This window comes from Palaemon carinicauda, chromosome 45 (assembly GCF_036898095.1).
Source record: "Palaemon carinicauda isolate YSFRI2023 chromosome 45, ASM3689809v2, whole genome shotgun sequence".
Lineage (NCBI taxonomy): Eukaryota > Metazoa > Arthropoda > Malacostraca > Decapoda > Palaemonidae > Palaemon > Palaemon carinicauda.
In genome coordinates this window covers 18656535-18670190 of record NC_090769.1, presented here as the reverse complement: position 1 = coordinate 18670190, position 13656 = coordinate 18656535, and the positions used below count along the sequence as shown (strand labels likewise).

At 42.4% G+C, this 13656-nt stretch overlaps 1 protein-coding gene across 2 annotated transcripts in view; it reads left to right on the top strand.

Moving 5' to 3' along the window:
* The window catches only part of LOC137634911 (arginine--tRNA ligase, cytoplasmic-like), a 94231-nt gene that overhangs the window by 44136 nt on the left and 36439 nt on the right, over positions 1-13656 (top strand). For both annotated transcript variants that reach the window (XM_068367456.1, XM_068367457.1), the window contains exons 6-9: positions 7629-7749; positions 7930-8133; positions 9726-9848; positions 10645-10809. In XM_068367456.1, coding sequence (XP_068223557.1) covers positions 7629-7749; positions 7930-8133; positions 9726-9848; positions 10645-10809 — 613 coding nt within the window. The remainder of the gene's footprint in view (positions 1-7628; positions 7750-7929; positions 8134-9725; positions 9849-10644; positions 10810-13656) is intronic.

Below are 13656 nucleotides of genomic sequence, written 5' to 3'. Positions count from 1 at the left end.
TGAGGTTGATCCCCACTCCTTGTGCTCCACGTGTAGGGGGAAAGTGTGTTCCCCTGCCTCTACGTGCCCGGAGTGTGCTAACTGGACTGAGATCCAGTGGGTGCTCTTCGGGACTAAGAAGAAGAAGGCAGCTAAGAAGTCGCCTAAGGACTCCAGTATATCTTCGCCTGTGGTTTCTCCAGACGTCTCGGCAGACCGTAGCGCCCGTCCTTTTTCCCCTACCCAGCGTAGGGGACGAGGTAAGTCCGTTGCGGGGAAGAGGCCCATTGCCCTTCCCCAAGAGTCTGATATTCCTGTGGGGGAAGTGTCCAGTGTGAGGCAGGTGTGTGTGGGGCCTGAGTGTAGTGTGGAAGTGTGGGTAGGAGGCGAGGGCCTGGTGCCCGCAGGTCCCGTCTCCTCGGAAGATCCTATGTGGGGTAGCCGAGTGTAGATACTTCATCGGCCTCGTGGCGTGTTTCAGGTGCGTCAACCGCCGAGGGAGACACGGAAAAAGGAAGTTCATCATCTTCGGACCCCACCACGTGGGTGGCCCCTAGGACTCCCTTCAGGTCTCCCGTTAGAGGAGAAGAAGATGTTGAGCAATGGCTCTGTAAAGGACTCGCTCGGTCCCCTCCGGCTCCCTCGTCTACGCTACCCCCCGTGTTTCTGCAGCCTCCCACGCCTGAGAAACGACGAGAATTTCCCCCCGCAGTCTTGGACGTGTCGGGCGGTCTGAGGGATTCGTCCTCATCCTCATCATCGTCCTCTTCTTCTTCTTCTTCATCAGAGGACGAGGACAGGAACCTTTGCAAGAGGAAGAGGGAGAAATCCCGCAAAAAGAAGAAGTCCCGTTCCCGTTCAAGACATGGTAAGAAAAGATCGAAGTCCTCTAAAAACAAAGCGAAGAGGAGCAAGTCCAAGGAGTGGGTGAATTTCACTGTGCCCCGGAGCGAGCTGTTTAGGTTTACCACAGCCGCGGCCGCTTCCGGGTGGATCCCTAGAGCCTCGCCTTCTGTGTCTTATCCTCCTACCTCCTCCTTCGGACCAGTCGCCCGGCAAGAGGGGTCGAATCGGGCCCCCCGTGTAGTGACTAACCCAACGGTGGCCTCCGCTCCTTCTTCCATTAGGAAGGATGTACGGAGTATGAAGGAAGGCTTAGCGTTGACCACGGGCACCTTGGAGGCCTTCCTTAAGCACCAAGGGCGCCCGTCGGTCTGCATGGATGCCCCATCCACGGAGTCCCCCGAGGAACAAGGTACTCCCATGACGGATACCTTCGTCCCCACGGGGCAGCCCATACCACTGGCAGGCTCGTCCGGCGTTGCCTGTCCCACCGTCACGGAGTACCCCCATACGGAGGAACTGGTGACGGAAGACCTGGTGGAAGGAGGGGAGTGCTCGTCTGACGACATCTCCTCCTACCGTAAGGTTCTGGCCCTAATTCGGCGGCATCACCGTTTGGATGAACCCAAGCCCTCAGCTGCAAAGGCCGTGCTCTCCGGACTGTCCAGAATGATCGACAGCCCGGTGCAACAAAAGCCCTCTTTGTCTCTCCCTCTTGCTCAGGACGTGAAGTTAGGGATGGAACAAATAGACGAGTACCTAGCAGGACTGGCGGAGGCCCCCAGAAGCCAGAGTTCCTTTAAGCTTCTTCCGGGCCTGAAATCCCAGAAACGTTTTTACGTCCCCGAAGGGCATCGCGGTGGACCCCGTGCGGTAGAAGCAGCGGTGACCTCACTGAACCAGGGAGCCTCGGAAGACAGGGCCACCATTGCCCCCGTGTGCTTTTCCCCGTCAGAAGCCTCTATGATGGAGGACATGGCACAGGACCTGGTCTACTTGTCCTCCGGGTTAGATTGGTGGTCTTGCATCCAACGACCTCTCCCTCCCGGACAATCAGGCCATGCTGAGGGATCTAGTTAGTTCGGGAGGCAAGGCCTTTAAGTTTTTATCATCCCAGTCTCTGTCTGTGGCTACGAACTGGGTCCTTAGGAAGAGGGATACGGTACTGAGCAAACTGGTGCGAAAGTTACCGGACAGAGAAGCGAGGAGACTGAGGAATTCCTCCGTGTGGGGAAATGACATTTTCCCCATCAATTTGGTGGAAGATACAATGGAGAAAGTGAGAGACGCGGATCCTAGGCCCCCCCCTATGAGGAAGTCCGCGTTTAGAAGATCCTCAACGGACGTCCCTCACTCCTCACAGGCCACACCCTTGCTGTCTCGAAGAGAACCACCTTCAGCTCCTTGGCTTCAAGCCTTGCAGCAGCCCACCCGTAGGACCACCGCAGGCCCTCAGTCAGCCTACAGACCCTCCTACGGTAACTCTAGGAGAGGTAGATCTGGCCGCTCCTCCAGGTGGTGGTAGGAAGAGAGGCCCCCTACTCCTTCAGGAGCCCCTAGTAGGGGGATGCCTCAGACATTTTTGGCAAGCATGGCGGGATCTCGGTGCGGATCCCTGGACGGTGATGGTCCTGAAAGAGGTCTACAGACTCCCTTTCCTAGAAGAGCCTCCCCCTCTCATCCCAGCCCACCGGGCCGAGTGGCTGGTTCCAAAGAACACCTTAAAGAGGTTGGCACTACAGGAGGAAGTAGCGTCCATGATCGCCAAGGGAGCTTTAGAGACAGTGGAGAACCCCGACCCGGGTTTCTTCAGCAGGCTCTTCCTTGTGGAGAAATTGACAGGAGGGTGGAGGCCGGTCATAGATCTCTCAGCACTCAACAAGTTCGTCTCAAAGACGGACTTGAAAATGGACACCCCCAAGACAGTGCTAGCAGCTTTGTGGGAGGGGGATTTCCTCATGTCTCTCGACCTCAAGGATGCCTATTTTCAAATCCCCGTGCACCCCTCCAGCAGGAAGTTCCTCAGAATCAAGTGGGAGTCCAGTGTCCTGCAGTTCAAAACCCTGTGCTTCGGCCTTTCGACGGCCCCGCAGGTGTTCACGAGGGTGTTCACCACGATCTCGGCATGGGCGCACGAGAAAGGCATACGACTGATCAGGTACCTGGACGACTGGTTGCTTCTTTCTGCCTCAAGGGAACAACTGAAGGAGCAAGGCGTTATGTTGCTCGACCTCTGCAGGGTATTAGGGATCACGGTCAACCTAGGGAAGTCCCAACTAGTCCCCAGCACCAGAATGACTGACTTGGGGATGGTCCTGGACACCCAGTTAGTAAGAGCCTTCCCCTCAGGGGAGAGGTTAGCCAACCTGGAACATATCCTTCAACCCTTCCTGACGGGCCAACCCAGGAGGGCCAAGGACTAGCAGAAGTTACTGGGTCACCTGGTTTCGCTGGAGAAATTCGTACCGCAAGGGAGACTCAGGCTCCGCCTGGTACAGTGGAATCTGAAGGAGTCGTGGACCCAAGGCAAGGAGCCCCACAAAATAGTCCCAGTCCTCCCGAAGACGAGAGAGACTCTTCTTTGGTGGAACATCAGGTCGAACACAGAGAAGGGAATGCCCTTCGCCCCCGATCCCCTGGAGATGCTGTTGTTCACGGACGCATCGAAGGAGGGTTGGGGAGCACACCTGCTAGGGGAATCGACAAAAGGGCAGTGGTCCAGCGAGGAGGCGTCTCTCCATATAAACATCCTGGAGATGATAGCGGTTCTGAGGGCGTGTCGACAGTTCGTACACTTCCTGCGAGGAAACACTGTGGCGTTAATGTGTGACAACGCCACAGTAGTGGCGTATGTAAAGAAACAGGGAGGCATGAAGTCAAGGGTTCTATGCTCCCTAGCCACGGAACTGTTAGAGTGGACGACAGAAGAAGGGATAGGACTGACGGCAAGGTTCATCCCAGGAAAGAGGAACGTGATGGCCGACGGCCTCAGCAGGGCGGGTCAAGTGATAGGTTCAGAGTGGACCCTACACCCGGAGGTAGCTCGGGCAGTCATCCTAATGTGGGGCTCCCCAGTGATAGACTTATTCGCCACACGTCTGAACGCCCAACTCCCCGTGTTCTGTTCTCCGATCCCGTCGGCAGCGTTCGAGGACGCCTTCCAACATCCCTGGGACGACCTCGATGTGTACGCCTTCCGTCCCTTCGGGATGATCAGGCAAGTGTTGAACAGAGTGAGAGCGTCGTCCAACCTGTCGATGACTTTGGTAGCGCCCTGGTGGCCGGAGAGAGACTGAGTCGCAGACCTAAAAGAATTAGCTCTTTGTCCTCCTTGGCCGCTTCCGGACAGGCCAGACCTCCTGCGTCAACCTCACTTTCACAGGTGGCACGAAAACCCTCAATCCCTCCGCCTTCACGCGTGGAGGTTATTGAGAAGCTCCTGAAGAAAGAAGGATACTCATCGAGAACCGCGGCAAGGATGTCGGGTTATCTACGGCGTTCCTCGGCAGTAGTTTACCAGGCAAAGTGGGCAGTCTTTGTGAAGTGGTGTGCATCCAAGAACATCAGGCCCTTAGGGGCGTCGATCCAGGACATTGCAGACTTTCTGGTGTACCTGAGAGACAACGTGGGTTCGTCCATTCCGGCTATCAAAGGAGTACGAGCAGCCCTAGGTCAAGTCTTCCTTCTTAGGGGCATTGACTTGGGAGCCTCAAGGCACATCTCTATGCTCATCCGCAGCTTTGAACAATCATGTCCCCCCCAGGAGGTACAGGTTCCGCAGTGGGACCTAGCCAGAGTTCTCAAGGTTCTGTCAGAGCCACCCTTCGAACCTCTCAGGGACGTTCTAGACAGAGAACTCACCTTTAAAACAGCATTTCTTTTAGCCCTGGCCTCGTCGAAAAGAGTTAGCGAGTTACACGGCCTCTCTTACGAGGTCTCACACTCCAAAGGGTGGAGAGAAGTTACCTTTAGGTTCGTCCCTAGCTTTGTTCTCCCGTGAGAACAGTAAGAAAATACCTGGAGAGGACCGCAAAATTCCGCCCTCAGATCAAATATTTATTCGTCTCAACAGGCCGGGTGAAGAAACCGGTCTCGAAGAACTCTATCTCTTTCTGGCTGCGACAGGTGATAAAGAGGGCCTACGAGGCTTCTGGGACTCCTCTCCCAGGAAAACCAAGGCCACATGATATTAGAGGTCTGAGCACCTCCCTGGCCTTCGAGAAGAACATGGCTGTGGGAAAGATCCTGAAGGCTGGGACCTGGTCTAGACAGTCCACCTTCACGGAACACTATCTCAAAGATTGCTCGAGAAAATCCTTGGACAGGTTTTCCATTGGCCCAATCATTTCGGCCCTTCAAGAAATCTAAGGTCATGGCCCTAGGGTAATCGGGGGTGTTAATGCCAAGAGACACTAGTTCCTTCCTTAACCTTACCCCCCTTTCCTTCCTTCCCCGGACCGTCCAGCCCAGGAAGATGTTGAAAAAGACCTTAGTCACTGGAAGGAACGCCCTTCAAGAGGACATGTATCGGAGTTGGTTTTGAAAAGGTAAGCCATTAGACACTAAGTGAGTTTTTTGGATAGTTTCCCCTACTTTTCGTGCAGTTTTCTAGCGGTCGTAGAACCAAGACCTCCTTAGAGGTTCCCTCTCTCGCGTGCCTCCCCGTCGACTTCTGGTCCCTGCAGGACACTTCCACCTCCTAAAGTGTAAGTCTCCTAAGAAGGTAGTTCTAGGTAAGTAACCGTGTTGGAACAAATCACAAATTTTTAAGTAATTTGTATTTTTCCTAACATACTTACCTAGAACTACCTTCGGGTTATGGCCCACCCATCCTTCCCCGAGAACCTGCAGGGTTGAGTAGTACCTGTTCCAACGAAACTTACTGATGATTCGACGACCTGAGCTAGCACGCTTCCCGACCCCGGGTCGCCTCAGGGCACATACCACACTGCCTGAGGTTGACCCCGTAGAAAACGGAAAGAGGGTAAACTACACAAAAAGCTGGTCGGTTAGGTAGAGTTACCAGTAACTCCTAAGAAGGTAGTTCTAGGTAAGTATGTTAGGAAAAATACAAATTACTTAAAAATTTGTGATTTTAGAATCAATCAAAAATATCAGCTAGATCAAAAGTAACATTTAGAGACCATGTACGATACAGTATTTTTAACTACTTCAGTAGTAAACAATCTGAAGTCTCATATTTCAAACTGTAGTTTAAATGGTCTATCAAATTAATCTTGACCAGGTTGGTAATCCTTAACCTCATTACAAATCTTGTACTTAAATTTGTCCCTCTCTTTCTTTCAATTGTGCCCCACTAGTGTGGGAGTCAGCAATATGAACATCAGGGAGGTTCATAGAAATAAACAGAATTTTTTATTTCTATTGTCATATACATGCCAACCCTCCTCTCCATTGACTCATAGTAGTGTATGAATAAGAGGGATAGTACCGACTTTAAAACTGAAGACAAAGGGGATCCGATGCAGCAAGACTTTTCTTCTTACCACTTAATGCTAGAAGGTTTCTGTTTTCCCAATTAGGGTTGTAGCTTAGCTAGTAATAATGATAGTAAGGCATGTATTGAAGTGAAAGAAAATGGGGAAAATTAGAATTTAAAAAAATCTCATTTGTAAACATCGATTAAACAGGGTTCTGGAGAAACAATATGAACATTAAGGTGGTATAGAATCAAGAAATTTTATCAAAATTCTATTGATCTTAGTAATAACATTGATTGTCAATTGATTGAAAAAGAGCTAATTGGGTTTTGATTAGGAAAAAACTGCAGTCAGAAATTATTAAGGCTTTGGGTAGTTTAGTTGTCAGTGTTGTGTTTGGTGGTATATTTTTTCTTAATAATGCTATATTACTACAGTGCTATACTATATTTCAAAAGTTTTTTATGGTACCGTAGGGTGTTTCTACACTGTTTTGAGATGCTTTAGTGAATTCGTCACATGTCAACGAGTGATTATTAGCTCATTGAAAGTGTTTGTGTGTATTGTTATATCCTTTTTGTGAAAGGTTTTTATATAGTGACTGACTTCTATGCTAGTTGCAGTTCATTAATTTTCTTACTGTGGTATTCAGGTGGCTTGCCCTCTTTGCTGTAGGCAGTGTTTACCTTTAGGCATTATTTCAATTGTAGTGATAGGATAGAGTTAGTTTTCCTTTTTTGGCTATTTTTTCTCACAGAATTAAATCTTACCCTTTTTCCAAGTTATTTTTTGCACTATGGTATTATGATTGTAAGATGCCTGTTTCCTCCTTTGAAGCTTGGAGGTTGTCTGCCTCATCGGTTACCAACCAATCATATGCAGTCCATATTCCCAGCATAGTTCTTTAGATTTTAACTAGTTCTGATTTTTCTTTCTCCAAACCCATTTTGTAGTTTCTTCATTCTCTATTGGGGCTGAAGATCTAATGTTAAAGTTATAGTAAATTATACATAGAACTGAAATTCTTATAACTCGTATGGCTGAGGAGTATGATATTTTTTAGTTCAAAGAAACATGCAAAACATTGAAAAAATTTAATTTTCAGTTGAAGGTAACTTGTTCTGATACTTGTGATGATCTCTCCATGCCTCCTATGTCCTGTAGGGAAATGAGTGACTTGCTTTTTAACTAGAGTTACATTTTGATTTAACCCCAGATTGGCTATTTATTTTGTTTATATGAGTTATAAAAGGTTTTTATTATAAAATATTCCAGTCTGAAAAGATTTTTAAATAGAAAATTACCAACAGAACTTCTTTAGTTGTTCTTATAAAACCTATTAATTTTGAATATCTGTCCATACAGGTCTACCATTATTGGAGATAGCATATGCCGACTCTTGGAATTTCTCGGTCATGACGTGCTTCGGATAAATCATTTGGGTGACTGGGGAACTCAGTTTGGCATGTTAATTGCACATTTAAAGGCAAGTCTTTTATTTGGTTTATTTGGCTTCTCATAGTATATACCTTATACATATATTATGATACATCTGTAATGTTCTTTCTGACACTTCATTAATTTCTTACACTGTAAGTTTACTTTCTTATATTTCAACATTTGTTTTATTCTAAAGAATTTATTTGTATTATGTTCTTTCTTCCAGGATTCCTTCCCTGATTTCGCCAATAACCCTCCACCTATAGCTGATCTCCAAGCTTTCTATAAGGAATCAAAGAAACGGTTTGATGAAGATGAAGCCTTTAAGAAAAGAGCTTATGAAGCTGTGGTACAGTTACAAGCACATGACCCAATACATATCAAAGGATGGGAAGAAATCTGTGATATCTCAAAGCAGGAATTTCAAAAGGTATTAGTGTACTCTGTAATAAGAAACCTTGTAAAGTTATAACTACTCGGTTCAAAATAGTTCAATTCATTTTTTTTTTTTTTTTATTATTACACACACACATACAAAAAACCAACCCTTCAGTACCATGGGTTAAAAATTGACATAATGTTTTCACAATACAGCAATTTTGTAATTAAAAAAATTGATTTGGTGTGTTTTAAGAGGAGATAGGATGGCTCAGTTGAAATTTCATAAGAATAGTTTTTGAGAGTAAGGAAAGCCTGTTGAGTCCAGCAGCTTTGTTGGTAGAAGAGTGTGAAGCGTATTAAGAGACAATAAGCTGGGATGCAAGGAGATACATGGATAGGAACTAAGATAAGATGGCTTCTAGATTTTTATATATTAATGTTTTAACAGTATTACTGTATTATAAAATTGATATAAACTGTTGAGAAATATTTTGAAATGCTTATTATGAGTGAAAACTGGATCAATACAAAGCTAAAGAAATTGTACTCTTGTACACTGCTCTTCTATCAGTTGCTATATCAAGTGATGTGATGTAATTGCAAAAGTTTGGAAGCAAAATTATTGAAGTGCAAAACATTACATTAAAAAGTTGGTATAGAACCACCCTTAGTTTTCAGTCAGATTCTTACCAGCATACTAACTGAAGAACAAAAAGGAATTGAACCCAGACCATTGGCTTGGTGTTGAGAAATTTGAGTATTGTACTACTCTAATTTTGTGTACTCTAAGGCATACAATGTGGGGCTCAGTAAGGGGAAGTGTGTGAGATGGGTCAACCACTGGTCATTGCGAAAAATATTGAGATTAAATACTGAGCTGATTATTTATTAAGAAAAGGACAAATAAAAAGAATTAAGTTGGTTATTAACTCTGAATCACATACGCTCATTTTATATCCAAGGAGTTTTACTCCTTTGATCCCCGTACAAAACTTTTTACATTTAATAGCCACTAATTTTCTATTTCTCTAATTATTGATTCATATAAAACAATAGAAAAATTTTAATTTTTAGCACTAATAAATTTTGTGCTAAGATAAGATAAATTAAACTGTTCCTCAAAAAGGACCGGAGACTTCAGTGATAGATTTATTTGTGGGTGGGGAACGGGTGTGTGATTGATAGTGTAAAGAAAAGGTAGACAGGAAGGATTCACTTAGTTATTAGGAAACATTAAAGGATAAATCAAGTTGTCTATTAAGAAAGAGGGAGACTAGATGAATCATGGTGATTATTAGGAAAAAAGACAGCATGCATTGTTTAATTCAAGAATTAATGTGTGAATTATCTGATACAGGATTTTGCTTTATTGTATAATTTTTCTTAGAATGTATAATGCCTTGCTCATTTGAATTACCATATTTGATCATATAGATATGGAAGGATAATTGTTTGTTAGTTAAGGACTAATATTAGTACAAGTGACATGTTCTAATTTTGGAAAATTAGTACAATAGTGTATAGCACTTTGGGCAGTTTAGAATTTTGAAGATGAAATTTATTATTTTGCTACTTACATGAGATTCATTCTGTGATTTTGATATAGTACTGTAATTTATACAACATAAATTTTACTTCTAGGTTTATGAAAGACTACAGATTCGTATAGTCAACAGAGGAGAATCATTCTATCAGAGCCGAATGGAATCTCTTGTTAAAGAACTAGAAAAGGCAGGCCATCTGGAGGAAGATGATGGAAGAAAGGTTTGTATTTGTGTCATTGATATGTAGTCAGAAGCTTCAGTTGCCAAACTTCCACTTTAGACTTTTACCTGAAATATACTTGTACTATTTTCTGTCTGTAGATTTTTACCTGAAATATACTTGTACTATTTTCTGTCTGTAGATTTTTACCTGAAATATACTTGTACTATTTTCTGTCTGTAGATTTTTACCTGAAATATACTTGTACTATTTTCTGTCTGCAGATTTTTACCTGAAATATACTTGTACTATTTTCTGTCTGTAGATTTTTACCTGAAATATACTTGTACTATTTTCTGTCTGTAGATTTTTACCTGAAATATACTTGTACTATTTTCTGTCTGTAGATTTTTACCTGAAATATACTTGTACTATTTTCTGTCTGCAGATTTTTACCTGAAATATACTTGTACTATTTTCTGTCTGTAGATTTTTACCTGAAATATACTTGTACTATTTTCTGTCTGTAGATTTTTACCTGAAATATACTTGTACTATTTTCTGTCTGTAGATTTTTACCTGAAATATACTTGTACTATTTTCTGTCTGCAGATTTTTACCTGAAATATACTTGTACTATTTTCTGTCTGTAGATTTTTACCTGAAATATACTTGTACTATTTTCTGTCTGTAGATTTTTACCTGAAATATACTTGTACTATTTTCTGTCTGTAGATTTTTACCTGAAATATACTTGTACTATTTTCTGTATGTAGATTTTTACCTGAAATATACTTGTACTATTTTCTGTCTGTCTGTCTGTAATTATAGAAGGATTTCCATTATTTTCTCACAGGTGATGTTTGGTGAAGGAGCAGATATTCCTTTAACAGTTGTAAAATCTGATGGAGGATTCACTTATGATACGTCAGATATGGCTTGTTTGAAGCAGAGAATAGAAGAGGAGAAAGGACAATGGTTGGTCTATGTTACTGATGCTGGTCAGTCACAACATTTTAAGGTAATGTCTATTTTGGATGTTTTTAGTTTTTAAAATTTCTATCATTTTCTATTTTTTAAACATTTTGTACTTCATAGACTAGAAGAATAAATTTTTATGATAATTAAGACTTTGCGTCATATTTTTTTAGTCTTCATAGTCATATTTCACAGAAACTAATTTTTTCACAAATGATAAGATGATGTTGAACATATAAACCTTTTTACTGACTCTAAACATTCATAAGGTTATGTATGTAGGAAAAGAAAGATTTGTAGGTGCACATACTGTGCAGAGCAATGTGCTTAAAAACCAAGATTATGAAACTTGGAGCCACTTAATATTATAAGGATTTACCAGACAAAAATTATAGTGAATGGGGAAACAGATGGTCTTAAAATCCGACTTGTATTAAATCGACCTTTAGCACAGAAAGTATTTAGATGGCATTGAGCTCATAACTTTTCCTCTTAATAGGAATAGTTTGCACACAATTAAGTAACCAATTCCTTCACCTTTCTGGCCTAGTAAAAGTGAAGTTATTCCTACGTGAATATAAACCCTTGCCCTTTAATGGGAATATGTTTTCACCATAGTTGGAAGGCGGCTGCTAACATTTCAACGAGATGGGGGTAGTTACTCGTGGGTGTCAAGGGAACCCCGCCCACCCGACAAACTTCTTTTTTTCAGCCCTTGGAGAGTACAGACATAGTCCCGGTGCCGTCAACTGGCTAAGTTAAGGCAATTATTTACAATGTGTACATGTACTTCTTAGAAGAAAAAAAGAGAGAGAGAGGGGGGCTGCTGATCTGTATAGACATAACAATAGTGGAGGAATCTTTCAAACTAGGTGCTTTCTCCCATCGGTCCTTTCTTTCTATTTCGAGTATAGTATCTCAGAAGCCAATTCCCTTGGTAAACAAATGTGCAATGCTCCCTGTACAAAGCAAACAAATGATAATATATTTCTGATGCTGCTAGTTTCAAGTCTTCAGAAGTTGCTACTATTAAGATGACTTACAGGTGGCAGTCGACATACGACCGAGATAGGAACCGAGAGATGTGTCGTGAGTCGATCTGGACGCATGTTGAATTTAAAGTGAACTTTCTGTATATTTTATTATGATGCGTCATGATTCGGCAATCATTTAAGTCATATTTTATCCATATTTTCTTACTCTATATCATAATTTGATTTTTTTGTTTCATAGGATATAATATACAGTACTCTATTAAAGCTTTTTTGTATTTTATTTTTCAATTTTGGAAGCATTTTTCAATTTTGGAATCTTTTTAGCAAAACAATAAGCTGCCGAGGCGGAGGTCTGCACTACTGTATACTGAGTGCCCTTCTAGTTCGAAATATCTCCATAATGAATATTACATCAGCACCAATATGTTATAAGATATCACAGTTTCCATACAGTTCGTTAATTGACCTAATTTCTCTCTCTCTCTCTCTCTCTCTCTCTCTCTCTCTCTCTCTCTCTCTCTCCTCTCTCTCTCTCTCTCATATTAATAATGATAATAACTGAATTATTCAAAAACTTTGAATATTAACAACAGGAATAGGATTAGTAAATTAAGTGCACTGCCCAGTCAGCGCATACCAGTGACATCACAGTGCGGGAACCGAGCGACTGACGTTCTCACCTTATGTTATTCCGTCTTGGTACTCGTAACAATCGATACAGACCCATAAAATACTTTGTATCATTACTTATTTCGATAATGGGAATACAAATTGTTAGCCTATTGGAAGAAAATAACTCTATTGCCCTCTTGCTTTCTGCGGGTAATATGATGTCACCAGACATATGATATGAACTCGACAGATATCAAAACTTTTCTTAATGTAATTTTTAGTGACAATGGAGAGAGTTACTGTAGTAGTATCAATAAAAGAAAATGCTAACTTACCGAGATACTGTAAATCAGTTCTCTTTTATACAGGAAATAGATTATTTCCTAGGAAATATTTGCCCTATTAGTGTACTATTTCCGACATACTTGTGACGTTATCTCAGTGAAATAAACAGTTGTAAAGTTTAACAGTCGTAAGTCGACGACTACCTGTATATACCTCAATTTTCTCAAATCATTTTGGATAGACTTGATAAATTTTTACCTCAGATGTAAAGAAAGGCTGGTAATCCGTGAGCTTGTAAGCTTCCCTCACAGTTGCAGCCTCACTTCTCTTGAGGTTCATGTTCTCTGGCCTTAAAATTGTTGCAAGGGAAGTCCTTTTGTAACATTTGTTGAACATCAGTCTTCCGATTTAGTAGACATTTCAGAAGTTGTCATTCGAACTCATAGATCTTATTGGAGAACTCTATGACAGTTCTTCCCTCAAGATTCCAGGAGGAAGAAAATTTCCTATTTTATAACGTTTGGGAGAGCATTTCTCCAATCAGCGGGTGCTAGCTGTAGTCAAGGAAGGTTACTGGATCCTTCTAGATTTTAATCTTCCCTTGTTCAATAACCAATCTCATTTCTAAGTTATCTAACAAAAACAGCCAAGGCACAGGTTTTGAAAGTAGAAATTATGAAACTTCTTGTCCTCGTAGCTAAAGGGAATTTGGAGACCAGTTTTAGATGTCTCATCCCTCAACAGGGTTACAGTTCTCACAAAGTTTTCCATGGAAACTCCCTCAACAGGTCTGTGGGAAATAAAGAAAGAAGATTGAATGCTTTCAAAAGACATCTTAGAGACATATTTTCCCATTCCTATTCATTCCAATTTGAAGAATTGCCTTCGTATTGTCATTGAGTCAAATGTTTACCAATTCAAATACCTTTGTTTGGGCCTAAGGACAACCCCTCAAGGGTTCACTAGGATGGTGGTCTCCATTTCAAAATGTTTAAGGA